Here is a 12,488-nt window from a genome sequence, read left to right on the forward strand (position 1 = left end):
AGTTGTGCGCTCCACGGGAGAAAAAAAAATTTTTTTTTAACTTCTCGGGAAGGATCCCTTTAGACACTTCCTCCGTCCACGAGATTCCACGTCTGGGGTTTAGCAGGCAACCACTGCACAAACCAGGAAGTCCCTCCCCCGTCTATTAACAAGTTCTTCGCACGTGCCTGCTCGGACACAGCGGGAGCGCCCCCAAACACCGCGCACAGGCGCCCCACGCGCCCCTGCGGCCCCCCGCCGGGTTGCTCTGCGCCGCGCATTTCTTGAGGCAGAAGAGGGTGCCCGGGTGCAGATCACGGGTGAGTGCCCAGGAGCACAGGGGCGTGTGCACGCGGTCACACTCGTTAAAACGCAGCCTCGGTCGGTTCCCGCCGCCTCCACCGGAGGTCGCGCGCAGCCCACAGGAGGCCGAGTGCACCCGGGCGCGCGGGGCCGGAGGGGCGCGCGGGGCGGCCGGAAGCCGCGGGACGAGGGTGGGAGCGGGCGCGTCCCCGGGCGCAGCGCCTGGTGACATCACGCGCTCCGCCCCTCGCCTCCCAACACCCTCAGCTCGCGGCCGGACCCTCCCTCTCCCACCACGTGTCCTCGCGCTCCCTCCCGAGGGGCCGCGCGCTCGGGCCGCCGGAGAGACGGCCGGGATGGCGCTGTGACAGCGGGCCGGAGCTTTCGGCGCCCCCCGCGTCCCGGCCCGCGCCCCGGAGGTCGGTCCGGAGGTGAGTGCGCGCGGCGGCGCCGAGCGCGCGCATGGGGCGGGGGCGGGGGCGGGGAGGCGGGGACGCTCCCCGGGCCGGGCGGCGGGGCGGGGGCCGGGGCTGCAGCTGCACGGCCACCGCCTTTGTTGCGGGCCGGCGGGAGGCGGGCGGCGCCGGCGCTCGGCAGGTGCGCGGGGCCGGACCCGGCCGGCGGCGCGGGGGCCGCGGAGAAGGGAACTGGGACAAGATGGCTGGAGGGACCCCAGCGGTCCCGGGCGCGGGAGGCGGCCGGCGGCCAGGCCGCGGGCACCCCGCCTCCCACCCCCGACCCGCTGCCCGGGAGCCGGCGGGGAGGCCGCAGTCAAGTTGGGGCCGCGGCTCTCGGGTCTGAAGCCTGTTCCGCGCGCCCCAGACCCCTCCCTGCCGCATTCGCGCGTCCTTTCCGGAAACACGGGAGAAGCCGACTTTGAACTCGGGAGCGCTGTTTTCTCCGGCCGCCGGGGAGGACGCCGCCCCCAAGACGCGCCCTCGCGGCGCACCTAGTGACTGCCGGCCCCCGGAGGGCGGGAGCGCGGCCTCCCAGCGCCGCAGAAGAGGGCGTTTGTTGTGCCCAGCGGCAGCGAGGCAGCCCCCCGGGGCCGGGCGCCCGCAGACGGGCGCACCCTGCCGGGTATCCCGGTGTCACCCCGCGCTGTGTGTCGCTGGCTCCAGAACGATCGTTTTCTGAGTGGCGGCCCTTCTGAGCCAAACCGCCCCCTGGTGCGGGAGCGGCCTGTAGGAGCGACCCGGCCCGGCAGGCGGCCTGTCTGCGCCCCGACACCTTCAGTGATCCGGAGCCAGCCTCCCTCTGGACCGCGGCCAGCTTGGGTGGCGCTGGCTCCGAGCATCCTGCCGTTCCCTGCGCTCTTCCGGGATGTTTACTCCTGCCGGTTGCGCCGGCCGATCTCTGCAGAACCAGCCCGGTCTCTCCCACAGAGTGCTTTTTAAATATTTCACGTATTGATTTTAGAGAGGGAGAGGAAGGGTGAGAGACAGAGTGAAACATCGGTTTGTGGTTCCAGCCATTTGCGCTCCATTGGCCGAGTCTCGACTGTGCCCGGACTGGGGATGGAACCTGCCACCTGGGTGTGCGGGGAGGACACTCGGACCAGCCGAGCTGCCTGGCCAGAGCCCCCGGAGAGCTTTTTAAATATTTGAAGGCTGCTACGTATGTTCTCTGCCTGCAGCCTTTCCTTGCACCGCGATTAAAGGTGCCCCCTCCAGCCTCCTGGCGCCTGCCGGCCTCCTCCCCGGCCCCACGGCTCCCCGCCTCGTCCCAGCCCCGCGGAGCCGGAGCCGAGAGGCTGTGTGGGCAGACCCCCGGTCCCAGGCTGATTTCCCCGAACGCACCCTGCCGCTTGCAGACATGGAATCCGCAGCCTTCCCTCTGCACCTGGCACTGAAGGTGGAGGAAGGGGAGGAAGAGGCTCAGAGCCCGGAGCTGGAGGATGGCCCCACGGACACGCAGAAGGTCCGCATCTGCTCCGAGAGCGCGTGGGTAAGTCCAGGTGTGGGGCGCCGAGCAGCAGGGCCCCGGGCGTGGTGGGAAGCCCCCCCCGCACCCACAGCCCAGGACGGACCCGGGGAGTAAAAATGGCCCAGCCCCGCGTGAGTGTCTGCGTGCCTGAGAAAACCGTGGTGCTGGGGCTTTAAGGGGCTCTGTGGAAACCGAGCCAGCCCGCCCGCCCGCCCAGGAGGCCAGGCCCAGCCCCTCCTGGACCCTGCGCTCCCTGCGCCCCACTCACGGCCAGCCACGTGGTCGACGCCATGGAGCGTGTGCTGACTTACGCTGAAGAAAAGGGTCTCTGACTGTTAGGTGGTGAGGCAGCTCTCTGCCCAGGACGGCGGAGAAAGGCGTCAGGGTGTCACAGCAGGGGACAGGGGTCCAGCTGCACCCGGAGCACAGTGGAGACCGGGGGGGGTCTTAGAGCCAGGAGGCAGCGTGGGGATCAGTGTAGGAAGAAGTGCCTGGGGTGGGGGCTTCTTGCTGAAGGCAGCCCAGGGCGCTCGGGTGTCCAGGGTTGGGTGGGCACCCCCTCGGCAGGATTCCCGCTGAAGCTGAGCGGGGCAGGTTGAGCACACACAGGAGGGGACCTCGCCGGGAAGAGGGCGGAGGCTGCACCTGTGCCTGCCTCTTCCGTGTCCGCTGCCCACCTGTGTGCGCTCCTCCTGGCCCTGGTCCCCTGCGGCTGGGGGCACCCGGGAGGACCCGCGGGGCTCGGAGCAAGACCTGGAGGCCGCGGGAGCCCTGGGCTCTGAGGCCAGATCAGCCTGCCCGGCACGTCTGGGCTTCGGAACGGCAGGCCTTGGAGACAGGAGCAGGAAAGGGGGCGCCCGAGGCTGTCAGGACAGCGAGAAGGGCACAGGGCGAAGGCTGCTCCCCGGGGAGAGGAGGGGGGAATGGCGCAGTGCTGGGTGCTGTTGACCCTACGGGACCTCGCGGGGGGGGGGGGGGCGGAGTCGCAGGTCTGGTGAGGGAGACAGGGACGCCAGCAGAGGGCGGCCTTCGGGGTGTCGCGCTCGCAGCCGGCTCCGGGGGCAGGGGTCGCACTCCGGCCGGGCAGCTCCGGGAGGCTTCCCGGAGGAGGCGAGCCTGGGCCTGGTCCAGATTCACTGGCAGCCCTGCCCCCAGCTGCCTCCGCTCCTGGGGACGTCTGGGGTGGTCATGCCTGGGGGAGGGGTGGTTGAGGAGTGGAAGAGCCCCTTGGCAGCATCTCCAGGGTAGAGGCCCGGGTGGTTGGGGGGCATCTTCAGTGCCCAGCACAGCCCCCAACAGGGAACCGTCTGGACAGGGGTGCCAGCTGTACCCAAGTGCAAAAGCCCTTGCTCCAGGGCATGAAAATAGGGGGCTCGAGGGCAGTGCTGGGGGCGGGCAGGCCTGCGAGCCAGAACCGGACTGGAACCTGAGGTCCAGGCGGGAAGAGGAGTGAGAAGTGGGCGGGGCCGTGCCGTGCCTCCCTCCTCTCTGCAGCGCCACCCCTGTGCGGCAGGCGGGCGGGCCAGTGTGCCTGGGCGCTGGAGGCGCTGGCCCTGCGGGTGAGCCCTGGGGTGCCGGCTGCTGGGCGGCGGGGCTACAGGAAGAGCGTCTGGCCGGCCTGCGCCCGAGCGGAGGGAGGGGCCCAGGCCGGGAAGGGCAGCCAAGGTGGACCGCGGGCTGGGCTGCCCGGCGTCTGAGTCCTGCCCGGGGCTGCCCTGTCTGCCTGCGTTGCGCTCAGCCAGATAAAAGGCCTCTGTGGAGGGAGGGGCCGGCGCAGCAGGGCCTGGCGGGAGCCGGGCTCGGTGACTGTCACCGAGGGCAGCTGTGCGGGGACTGTCAGAGCCGCGCTCTATGGGCCCCTGGGGCATAATGTGGGCCTGTGCGAAGCTGCTCTGCCGCTCGGCCGCCTCCTCACTGCGCAGGCGCCCGACGGACGGCTGTCCCCCGGCCCAGAGCGCCCTGCGCCCCCGAATGGACCACCCCTCTGAAACGGCAGGACAGCCAGCTCTGCGTCCCGTGTTATCAGCGAAGGGAAGGGACTATACATAGGTATGGTCCAGATCTGGAATTTTCTTGGGAGAGCGCAGGCCAGGGGGAGTGCTGGGAAAGGCTGGAAGGGGTGGGGACGTTGGGGGCGGGGCTTCGGGAAACTGCGGGCCGAGGTCCAGACGGATGAAGTCTCGGGACAGCCCCCGACCCAGCCGCGTGGCCCTCCGGGAACCTCACACGTAGGGGGTTTTGCCCACTCTTCTCCGAAGTCTAGGCGCGCCTCTGTGTCACATAAAGCGTCACCGTCATCTGAGACTAGTGCAGGCGGGGCCAGAGGAGGGAGATTGGGAGTATTTCCTAACAGCGTGTGGAGGTGAGGAGCCCAGGCCCCGCCCCCGGGGAGCTGGTGTCCTGGTGGGAGAGGTGGACACCAGGTGGCGTTCTCCCGGGCGGGTGAGAGGACGCTCAGTGTGCTAAGTGCCACCCGGAGGTGAGCCAGGGCGTGGCGGGGAACGGGACATCTGGGCCGAGTCCCGGACTCAGGGTGGGTGTTTGCTGGGCCCGGAACAGGGGAACCTCCCAGAATGGGAGACGTGGGGGCGGGCACCCAGGTCACAGGCCAGGTTGCTGGGGTGCAGCTGGGCTCGGAGGCAGGGGACAGCGGAGGCCTGGCCACCGAGGCGGCCGCTGGGCTCTGCAGGACTGGGGTCTGGGGGTCCGACAGTGCCCGGCCGGCCCCATGCCTGGGCTGTGTGTCCTTGGACGGAGAGAAGCCCTCTCTGAGCCTGTCTCCTCCCTGACCAATTAATGTGGTCAGAGGGACAGTGAGGGAGCTCCAGGGCACTCCTGGGGTGCTGCCCGTGTGGCGGGGCTGGGGGGGGTGGGGAGGGGATCCATGGACTTGGGGAGTGCGGAGGAAAGGCCCGTGCGTCTGAGGGACTGGTGACCGGGCGCCCGGGGCAGCCATTGGCTGTACACACAGCTGGTGAGACCGTCGTCACTGTCAGCACCTGGGCCCCAGATGCAGCCTGGGGCCAGTGTTGGAAGCAGCAATCAAGGGAGCCAGCCTGAAGGAAGGGGCCCAGTGGTTCCTCACCACTGAATGTGGTGACCTTTGGGGGATTTTTAGTGATCACAGGGAAAAAACGTCGTCACAAGAAAAGCAAATAGTTGAATAAACAAGAGGAGGTCGGTGTGGGTGGTGTGGCCGCCTTTAGCTGCCAAGTGTTCCTCCCCGCTGGGGGACCAGAGGGACAGTCCTCTGTCCTCAGGGCTTCTGTGCCCGGGTCCCATCTGATGAGTGTGCTCTGGAATGTTCTTACACACACAACTCTTTGTCCTCCTGCCCGTGCGCCTGGGACGGGCCAGTCGCCCCACGGTGGCTGGCTCCTCGCCGGCTGCTGTGGGTTCAGGGTCTAACACGAGGGCCGGTGGGAAATGCAGGCGAGTGCCCGGGAACCTCTGCAGCCCAGGCGGGGCAGGGACTTACTGAACTTGCACCAAACCCAGCCCCGGCCGAGGGCCAAGGGCCGAGGGTTGTGACCGAGGGGGCGAGTGGGGTCGGGATGTGGGGGTGTGGGGCCCGCTCTGGGGCAGGGGCGGGGCTGGGTGTGTCTGTGTCTGGCTCTGGAGGGAGGCAGGGTTACCAGTCTCTGGCATGTGTGTGTGTGTGGGGGCAGGGGGCCATCCCCGGCCTGGAGCTCGGTGACTGGGGGCTCCTCCTCCAGGTGCTACCGCCCCTGCCTGTGGCCAGTGGGGGCAGCGGGCCCACAGGGCACGGGGACCTGGGCTGGGCCCTCCTCTGCCTCCTGCGGCCTCACAGATGATCCCCCTCCCACGGAGGGGGCAGGGCCCCTCCCGCGGAGACCAAGGTGTGGGCCGCCCCACGCGTCCCTGGGAGCCCCTGAGCAAGGCCCGCTCCGTCCCAGGTGCCGGCCCTCTTCGACGAGGTGGCCATCTACTTCTCCGACGAGGAGTGGGAGGTGCTGACCGAGCCGCAGAAGGCGCTGTACCGGGAGGTCATGAGGATGAACTACGAGACCGTGCTGTCCCTGGGTGAGGCTTCCTGTCCCCTGTGTCCTGGAGGTTCTGGGCCCGGAGAACGGCCGCCGTGCCCCCGGAGCGGCGGAACCCACCTCCCTGCCTCCTGACCTTGGCCTCTATGCCCACGTAACTGCCCGTGTCGCACTCAGGCAGGGGTGGGACTCAGGCAGGGGTGGGAGTATTGTGTCCCTCTCCTCGGTGACCTGTGCTGCTGTCAGGACGGACAGTCCTCATGCAACCCCGGTGTCCCCATCAAAAAAAACCCAGACGTCACCTCAGAGATGTCGGCACCAGTCTGGGCCTCGTCGTCACTCCTGCCGCCAACCTCAGGAGCTTGGGGATACACCCCAGGGAGCCTTGCCCGCTCCCAGCCTGGATGGCCAGGATGTCACTGCAGGGGTCTCCCCGTGGGAAGGTTGGCTAGATCGCCGGCTGCTAAAGGCCACTATTTTTGTGGCCGCCAGGTCTGGCCCTCGTTAGTGGAGAGCCGTGAACTCCTTGGGGAGGCCTGTTTCCCATCAGACTTTTCCCCTAAGGGTCCCGAGCCCCTTTCCCCGTCTTCCGCAAATCTCCACAGTGAGAGGACCGGGGTGGTGGGGTGGGGGGGACCCTAAAGCACCGGCGTTGGCGGCGCCCGGAACCTGTGTCACTTCTCTGGACAGAATTCCCGTTCCCGAAGCCGGACATGATCTCCCGGCTGGACGGGGAGGCGGAGTCTCAGAGTCCGGACGCGTGGCAGCTCCAGGGAGGAAGCTTCGCAGGTACGGCCACGAAGCCGGTCCAGCGCCCGTCACGCGCGGGGCGGGGGGCTTCACGAGGCGGGGGTTTAAGTTTCCACGTTTGTTCTGGGGGGGCGTGTGAGAGGGAGGCAGGGCGGCAAGGCAGGAAGAAGCTGGGCTTTGGAATCTAAAAACCTCCTCGCCAGTGCTGTGTGGCCTCAGGCAACTGCCTTGACCTCTCGGAGCCTCCCTGTCTTCCTCAGTCCACTGCGGGTAAGACGTGTCAGTGTGAGCTCGAGGAAGCCGACGGAAGCTGGTGAGGCATCGGGCCCAGCCCACGCCCCCCTGGCTCCGCTCGCCTTCCCTCTGGGGGAAGGGCTGCAGGTGCCACGCGGCACTGATTCTCAGACACCCGTCCCCGCCACGTCCCTGGAGCTGAGAACGCCTCTTAAACTCAGGGCGCATCTCGCAGCTGGTGACGTCTTAGTTTGGGTGAGATGTGGTCGTTTCCCCGAGTTGTTGCCAGTCTCTGTGACCCCTCCCCACTGTAAACGCACAGCGAACCCCGGTTCTCGTGTGCACTGGTGTGCGAGAACCGCTCCTCTGCCTGGGGAGCTGCACCTGCCGGGCCAGGTCTCTGCTATGCCCTGGCTCCGAGGGACGTGGCCCAGCCCACGACACTACAGCCGCGTTCTGTACTCGGACGGCGGCGTGGGTTGTATTTCGCTGCTCGTCCACGTAAGAGTTCCTGTGACCCAGACGTGGCCCCCCGATTTCAACGTGACCTGAGCTCGTACCTGGGCTGGGTCCCCAGCTCTGCCTCCTTTTGGCTCAGCTCCCATGATGCCCTTCACTTCCATCGCCTCCTCCGCAGAGCGGGGGTGGTGACCCGCTAGGCGGTGGCATCCGTCAGGAAAGGGACGGCCCGGGGGACCTCCGATGAGGGCGTTCTTGGCAGTCCCACCGACAGAGTCCAGGAGCGGGCCGGACGTCACTGTGCTCACCGGCGCCGTCCCCGCCCCTCCCCGTCTGTCTCCCAGAACACGAGGAAGCGGACGTCAAGCCCCCGGACTGGGCCAGCCCCGTGCACACCGCGGCCCCGTTCCCGCCGCCGCCGCCGCAGCCCCTGGACGGCTTCGGCCTCCGCCTGCCCCGGGACATCGCCGACCTGCCCGAGTGGGGCGAGGGGTACCCCTTCTACATGGCCGTGGGCTTCCCGGGGTACGACCTCTCGGCCGACGACCTGGCCGCCAAGTTCCAGTTCGGCCGGGGCGTGCGCCGCAGCTACGACGCGGGCTTCAAGCTGATGGTGGTGGAGTTCGCCGAGAGCACCAACAACTGCCAGGCGGCCAAGCAGTTCGGCGTGCTGGAGAAGAACGTGCGCGACTGGCGCAAGGTGAAGCCGCAGCTGCAGAACGCGCACGCCATGCGGCGGGCCTTCCGGGGCCCCAAGAACGGCCGCTTCGCCCTGGTGGACCAGCGCGTGGCCGAGTACGTGCGCTACATGCAGGCCAAGGGGGACCCCATCACCAGGGAGGCCATGCAGCTGAAGGCCCTGGAGATCGCCCAGGAGATGAACATCCCGGAGAAGGGCTTCAAGGCCAGCCTGGGCTGGTGCCGCCGGATGATGCGGCGGTACGACCTGTCGCTGCGGCACAAGGTGCCGGTGCCCCAGCAGCTGCCCGAGGACCTGACCGAGAAGCTGGTCACCTACCAGCGCAGTGTGCTGGCGCTGCGCCGGGCGCACGACTACCAGGTGGCCCAGATGGGGAACGCGGACGAGACGCCCATCTGCCTGGAGGTGCCGTCCAGGGTCACCGTGGACAACCAGGGGGAGAAGCCCGTGCTGGTGAAGACGCCGGGCCGCGAGAAGCTGAAGATCACCGCCATGCTGGGCGTCCTGGCCGACGGCCGGAAGCTGCCGCCCTACATCATCCTGAGGGGCACGTACATCCCGCCGGGGAAGTTCCCCAGCGGCATGGAGATCCGCTGCCACCGCTACGGCTGGATGACGGAGGACCTCATGCAGGACTGGCTGGAGGTGGTGTGGCGGCGGCGGACGGGCGCCGTGCCCAAGCAGCGCGGCATGCTGATCCTGAACGGCTTCCGGGGCCACGCCACCGACTCGGTGAAGAGCTCCATGGAGAGCATGGACACCGACATGGTCATCATCCCCGGGGGCCTGACCTCGCAGCTGCAGGTGCTGGACGTGGTGGTGTACAAGCCGCTCAACGACAGCGTGCGCGCCCAGTACTCCAACTGGCTGCTGGCGGGCAACCTGGCGCTCAGCCCCACCGGCAACGCCAAGAAGCCGCCCCTCGGCCTCTTCCTGGAGTGGGTCATGGTGGCGTGGAACAGCATCTCCAGCGAGGCCATCGTCCAGGGCTTCCGGAAGTGCCACATCTCCAGCAAGCTGGAGGAGGAGGACGACGTCCTGTGGGAGATCGAGGGCGAGCTGCCGGGCGGCGGGGAGGTGCCGGCGGAGGGCAGAGCCGAGAGCCGCTGAGCGCCCGCGCGGCCGAGGTAAGCGTCGGGGGCGGGCGCCCTGTTGTGTTCCGCAGGTGCCTTTGGCCTTGTCGGCACTCCCCCGTCTGTGCCAGACCTCGGGAGCCCACGCGCTGTGCTGCAGGCGGCGGTGACAGGCGGTCGGCGACGGCTCCGCGGCCCGGCCCCGGGGCACCGGTGCACGTTCACGGGACGCCAGCAAGGGGTCCACGGCCAGAAGGCGCGTGGTCTGCCTGCTGGGCCGACGAGGCGTTGTCGGAAACGCCCACGTTTGTTCCCGTTGCGAGTCGGGGTGTCCTCCTGGAGCAGACGTGCTGCCAGACCCTGAGCTCAGGGCTCGCTCCTCCTGGGGGGCTCACTCCTCCTGGGGGGCTCACTTCTCCTGAGGGCGTCTCGCTGACGCTGGCTTTCCCCAGTGTGTAAACGTTTCGTGGTGCTCTCCATCATGACCTTCGTGGGGACTCAGCGGTGAGCATGATTGCTTGCAGCCCATGGCTGTCTGAAGGAAGGCATTTTTAAATTGCATCTTTGCGCCGGAGTAACAACAACAACAGAGGGTGCGCGTCTAGGGCTGGCGGGCAGAGGGCGGGGGTGGGGGCTGGCCTGCGGGGCCGGAGTCGAGTCAGGAAGGGAGACGGCTGACACGGAAGGGGGTTGGGGTTCTCCCGGGGAGGATAGCAAGCCCCCCCGTACCTTGAGTAAGAACGGCCCAGACAGCGGGAGACACAGCCAGAAAGAACAGGAGACTCATGTCCCCCTCTGGTCCTCGTCCCTCCAAAACGGCGTGTGTTTGGCAGGGAGGGGCCACTCCTCCGAGGACGGGGGGCCGAGGGCTGCCTTGAGTCGCCCTCCTGTTAAAGTGTGAGCAGGTGTCCCGTCTCCTGGCTTCTCCCTCCTAAGGACATGCTGAGCGAAGTCTTGCCTCCCCCCACACGCTGTCCAGGGGGGCTCCAGTCTCCTGATCTGCCCCCAAGTCATGTCGAGCTCATGTCGCTGGGCCCTGTGCCACTGGGGGTCCCTAGATGGGCAGAGGGCCAAGGTCTTCACCAGGACAGTAGAAATCAGCAAACTGCTTGTTTTTTGCTCCCTGCCCTTTGCTCCCTGGATTTGGCCTCCCCTCTCTCAGCATGCACTGCCGCCGTCGGGGGACAGACTGTGACTTCCAGTGACTGTGTTCCCTTTCTCACTTTAGCTTTTGTCTCCCCTTGTTAGATACCATTTTTGTGCATTTTTAATTTCCAAGCTCACTGCTGCCTGTCAAAGGACTGGGTCAGACACTGCTTAGTGGCGGGGCGGGGGGGGCAGAGAGATGTATAGCTGCCCCGGTGCACGGAGGCCCCGACGGATGTCGCCCGCCCACCTGCTCGTCAGGGCGCCCGGCGCTCTGGGCAGCTGACCCTCTCCGAGCCAAGGAGTCAGAGCCGTAGACAGGGCCTCCTGGCGACCCAGGAGACCGGTGGGCGTCGGACGGCCCCTTCTCATCACTGGAAATCGGACGGATGGGAAGACGACGCCTGTGGAAGGTCAGACACGGTCCGCAATCCCCGGGTTCATTCACACCTGGGTTCTCTCTGTCTTCCAGCACAAGCTGCTGTGTTTGCGACGGCGGGGGAGGAAAGCCCACGAGAAGACTGCACACGTGTGGGGGCACCGGCGGCAGCCGGTCTGGACGGCACCTCGCCCCCGCCCCGGGCGCCCCACCCCACCCCCTTGGGCTGCCGAGCGTCCGGGACCCTTCACTCCGTCAGAGACGTGCTTAGGGAAAGACACTGCTCCTGCCCCATTCCTCGTAGCGGCGACGCAAGCGTCCGCCGGGAGACACCTGTACATACGGTGAACGGAGGATATTTCCTGGAGAAGAGGCCGTTCGTTCCACAGCAACAAAGAGCTCGTCGTGTGGGCTCCACACCACGCCATGCCACGCCAGTGGCACGCTTTCCGGGGAGAAAACCCGAGGCCTCACCTCGTGGTTTTCTTCTGCCTTTAAAACCGCTTCCAGGGCCAGAGCCGGCCTGTCCCCAGTGGGGCAGGACTGCAGAGACGGCCACGCCGGGACGCGTCCTGTGTGCACGTCCCCCGCTCCCTTTTAGAGAAAGGAGGTGCCAGGGACCCCGGAATCCAGACGTCCCGGCCGGGCACCAGCCGGGGGCTTTTCTGCAGACGAGCTAGGTTCGTGGGGAAGACACAGGCGAATGGACACGGTGCCGTTGTATTTATCTTCCCGATCAGGTTGGCAGCTAGACTTTTTCCGGGCCTCGTTGAACGGCCCCGTTTTTTGTTACGATTCTGTTTGACGACCGGGCAGCCCCTGGCACGCGGGTGCCGCTGTTTCTCAGAGGTCAAGTGTGAGTGGTCCGCCGTCCACATGGCACCAGCCTCCTCGCCGCCTACGGTTTGTTTTCTTCGCTCCTTTACTGTTTTTATCACGAGGGCGGGGAGGGGGTTTGGGTCTTCAGCCACAGCTGTTTCGAGCCCCGAACCTGCCACCCTCAGGACGGGCGGGAGGCCTCTGAGCTTTCACACTGTAGCGGTCCGCCTTCCCCGTGGATCGGGGACCGAGCGTCATGAAAACATTCCTTCGAAGCTATCAGCGCTGCAGAAGGCAGGCCAGGACCCCCCGGACAAAGCCATCGCTAGGAACGCCACCCCAGTGCCAGCTCTGGGGACCGGCCTGCGTCGTCCTGCCCGCGCACCCTGCCGTGCGTGTGCCGCGCGGTTCTCAGCGTCTTGACACACCTATCTCTACTCAGGTACTCGTTTTCCTATCGGCAAAACACCTCTCCTTTTCTAACACCGGTTTCCTCCACACGGGGGAGTGTCACTCAGTGTCTGGGATCGGGGTGACTTCCAGTATTTGGACTGTTTCCCCAACTGGACTGCGTGCTTCATCGTCTCGAGCGGCATCGAAACCCAGCTGCTTGGCATTCCAGAAGTTTCCATTCCCTCCAGTTCCACTTAAGTTATCCTCCGTGTTCCTGGCTGCTGCCCCCTACTGCTGTCCTGTTTGACTTGCTTTGGGAGCGT

General features: G+C 67.1%; 1 protein-coding gene across 1 annotated transcript; it reads left to right on the forward strand.

Annotated features, from left to right (window-relative positions):
- The first annotated feature begins 580 nt into the window (after positions 1-580).
- On the forward strand, positions 581-11,185 carry POGK (pogo transposable element derived with KRAB domain). The gene is made up of 6 exons (XM_045838687.1): positions 581-713; positions 2,096-2,229; positions 6,126-6,252; positions 6,903-7,001; positions 8,000-9,482; positions 11,047-11,185. The coding sequence occupies exons 2-5, from the start codon at positions 2,098-2,100 to the stop codon at positions 9,463-9,465; spliced, it is 1,824 nt and encodes a 607-aa protein (XP_045694643.1). The 5' UTR covers positions 581-713; positions 2,096-2,097; the 3' UTR covers positions 9,466-9,482; positions 11,047-11,185.
- Positions 11,186-12,488: the final 1,303 nt, after the last annotated feature.

Source organism: Phyllostomus hastatus, unplaced genomic scaffold (genome assembly GCF_019186645.2).
Source record: "Phyllostomus hastatus isolate PE091 unplaced genomic scaffold, TTU_PhHast_1.1 phas_contig_283, whole genome shotgun sequence".
Lineage (NCBI taxonomy): Eukaryota > Metazoa > Chordata > Mammalia > Chiroptera > Phyllostomidae > Phyllostomus > Phyllostomus hastatus.

Excerpts from the sequence above, each read along its gene's own strand:
- POGK (XM_045838687.1), top strand. The coding sequence starts at position 2,098 with ATGGAATCCGCAGCCTTCCCTCTGCACCTGGCACTGAAGGTGGAGGAA. Across the intron at positions 2,230-6,125 it reads TCTGCTCCGAGAGCGCGTGG|GTGCCGGCCCTCTTCGACGA; the intron begins GTAAGTCCAGGT and ends GCTCCGTCCCAG. Across the intron at positions 7,002-7,999 it reads CCAGGGAGGAAGCTTCGCAG|AACACGAGGAAGCGGACGTC; the intron begins GTACGGCCACGA and ends TCTGTCTCCCAG.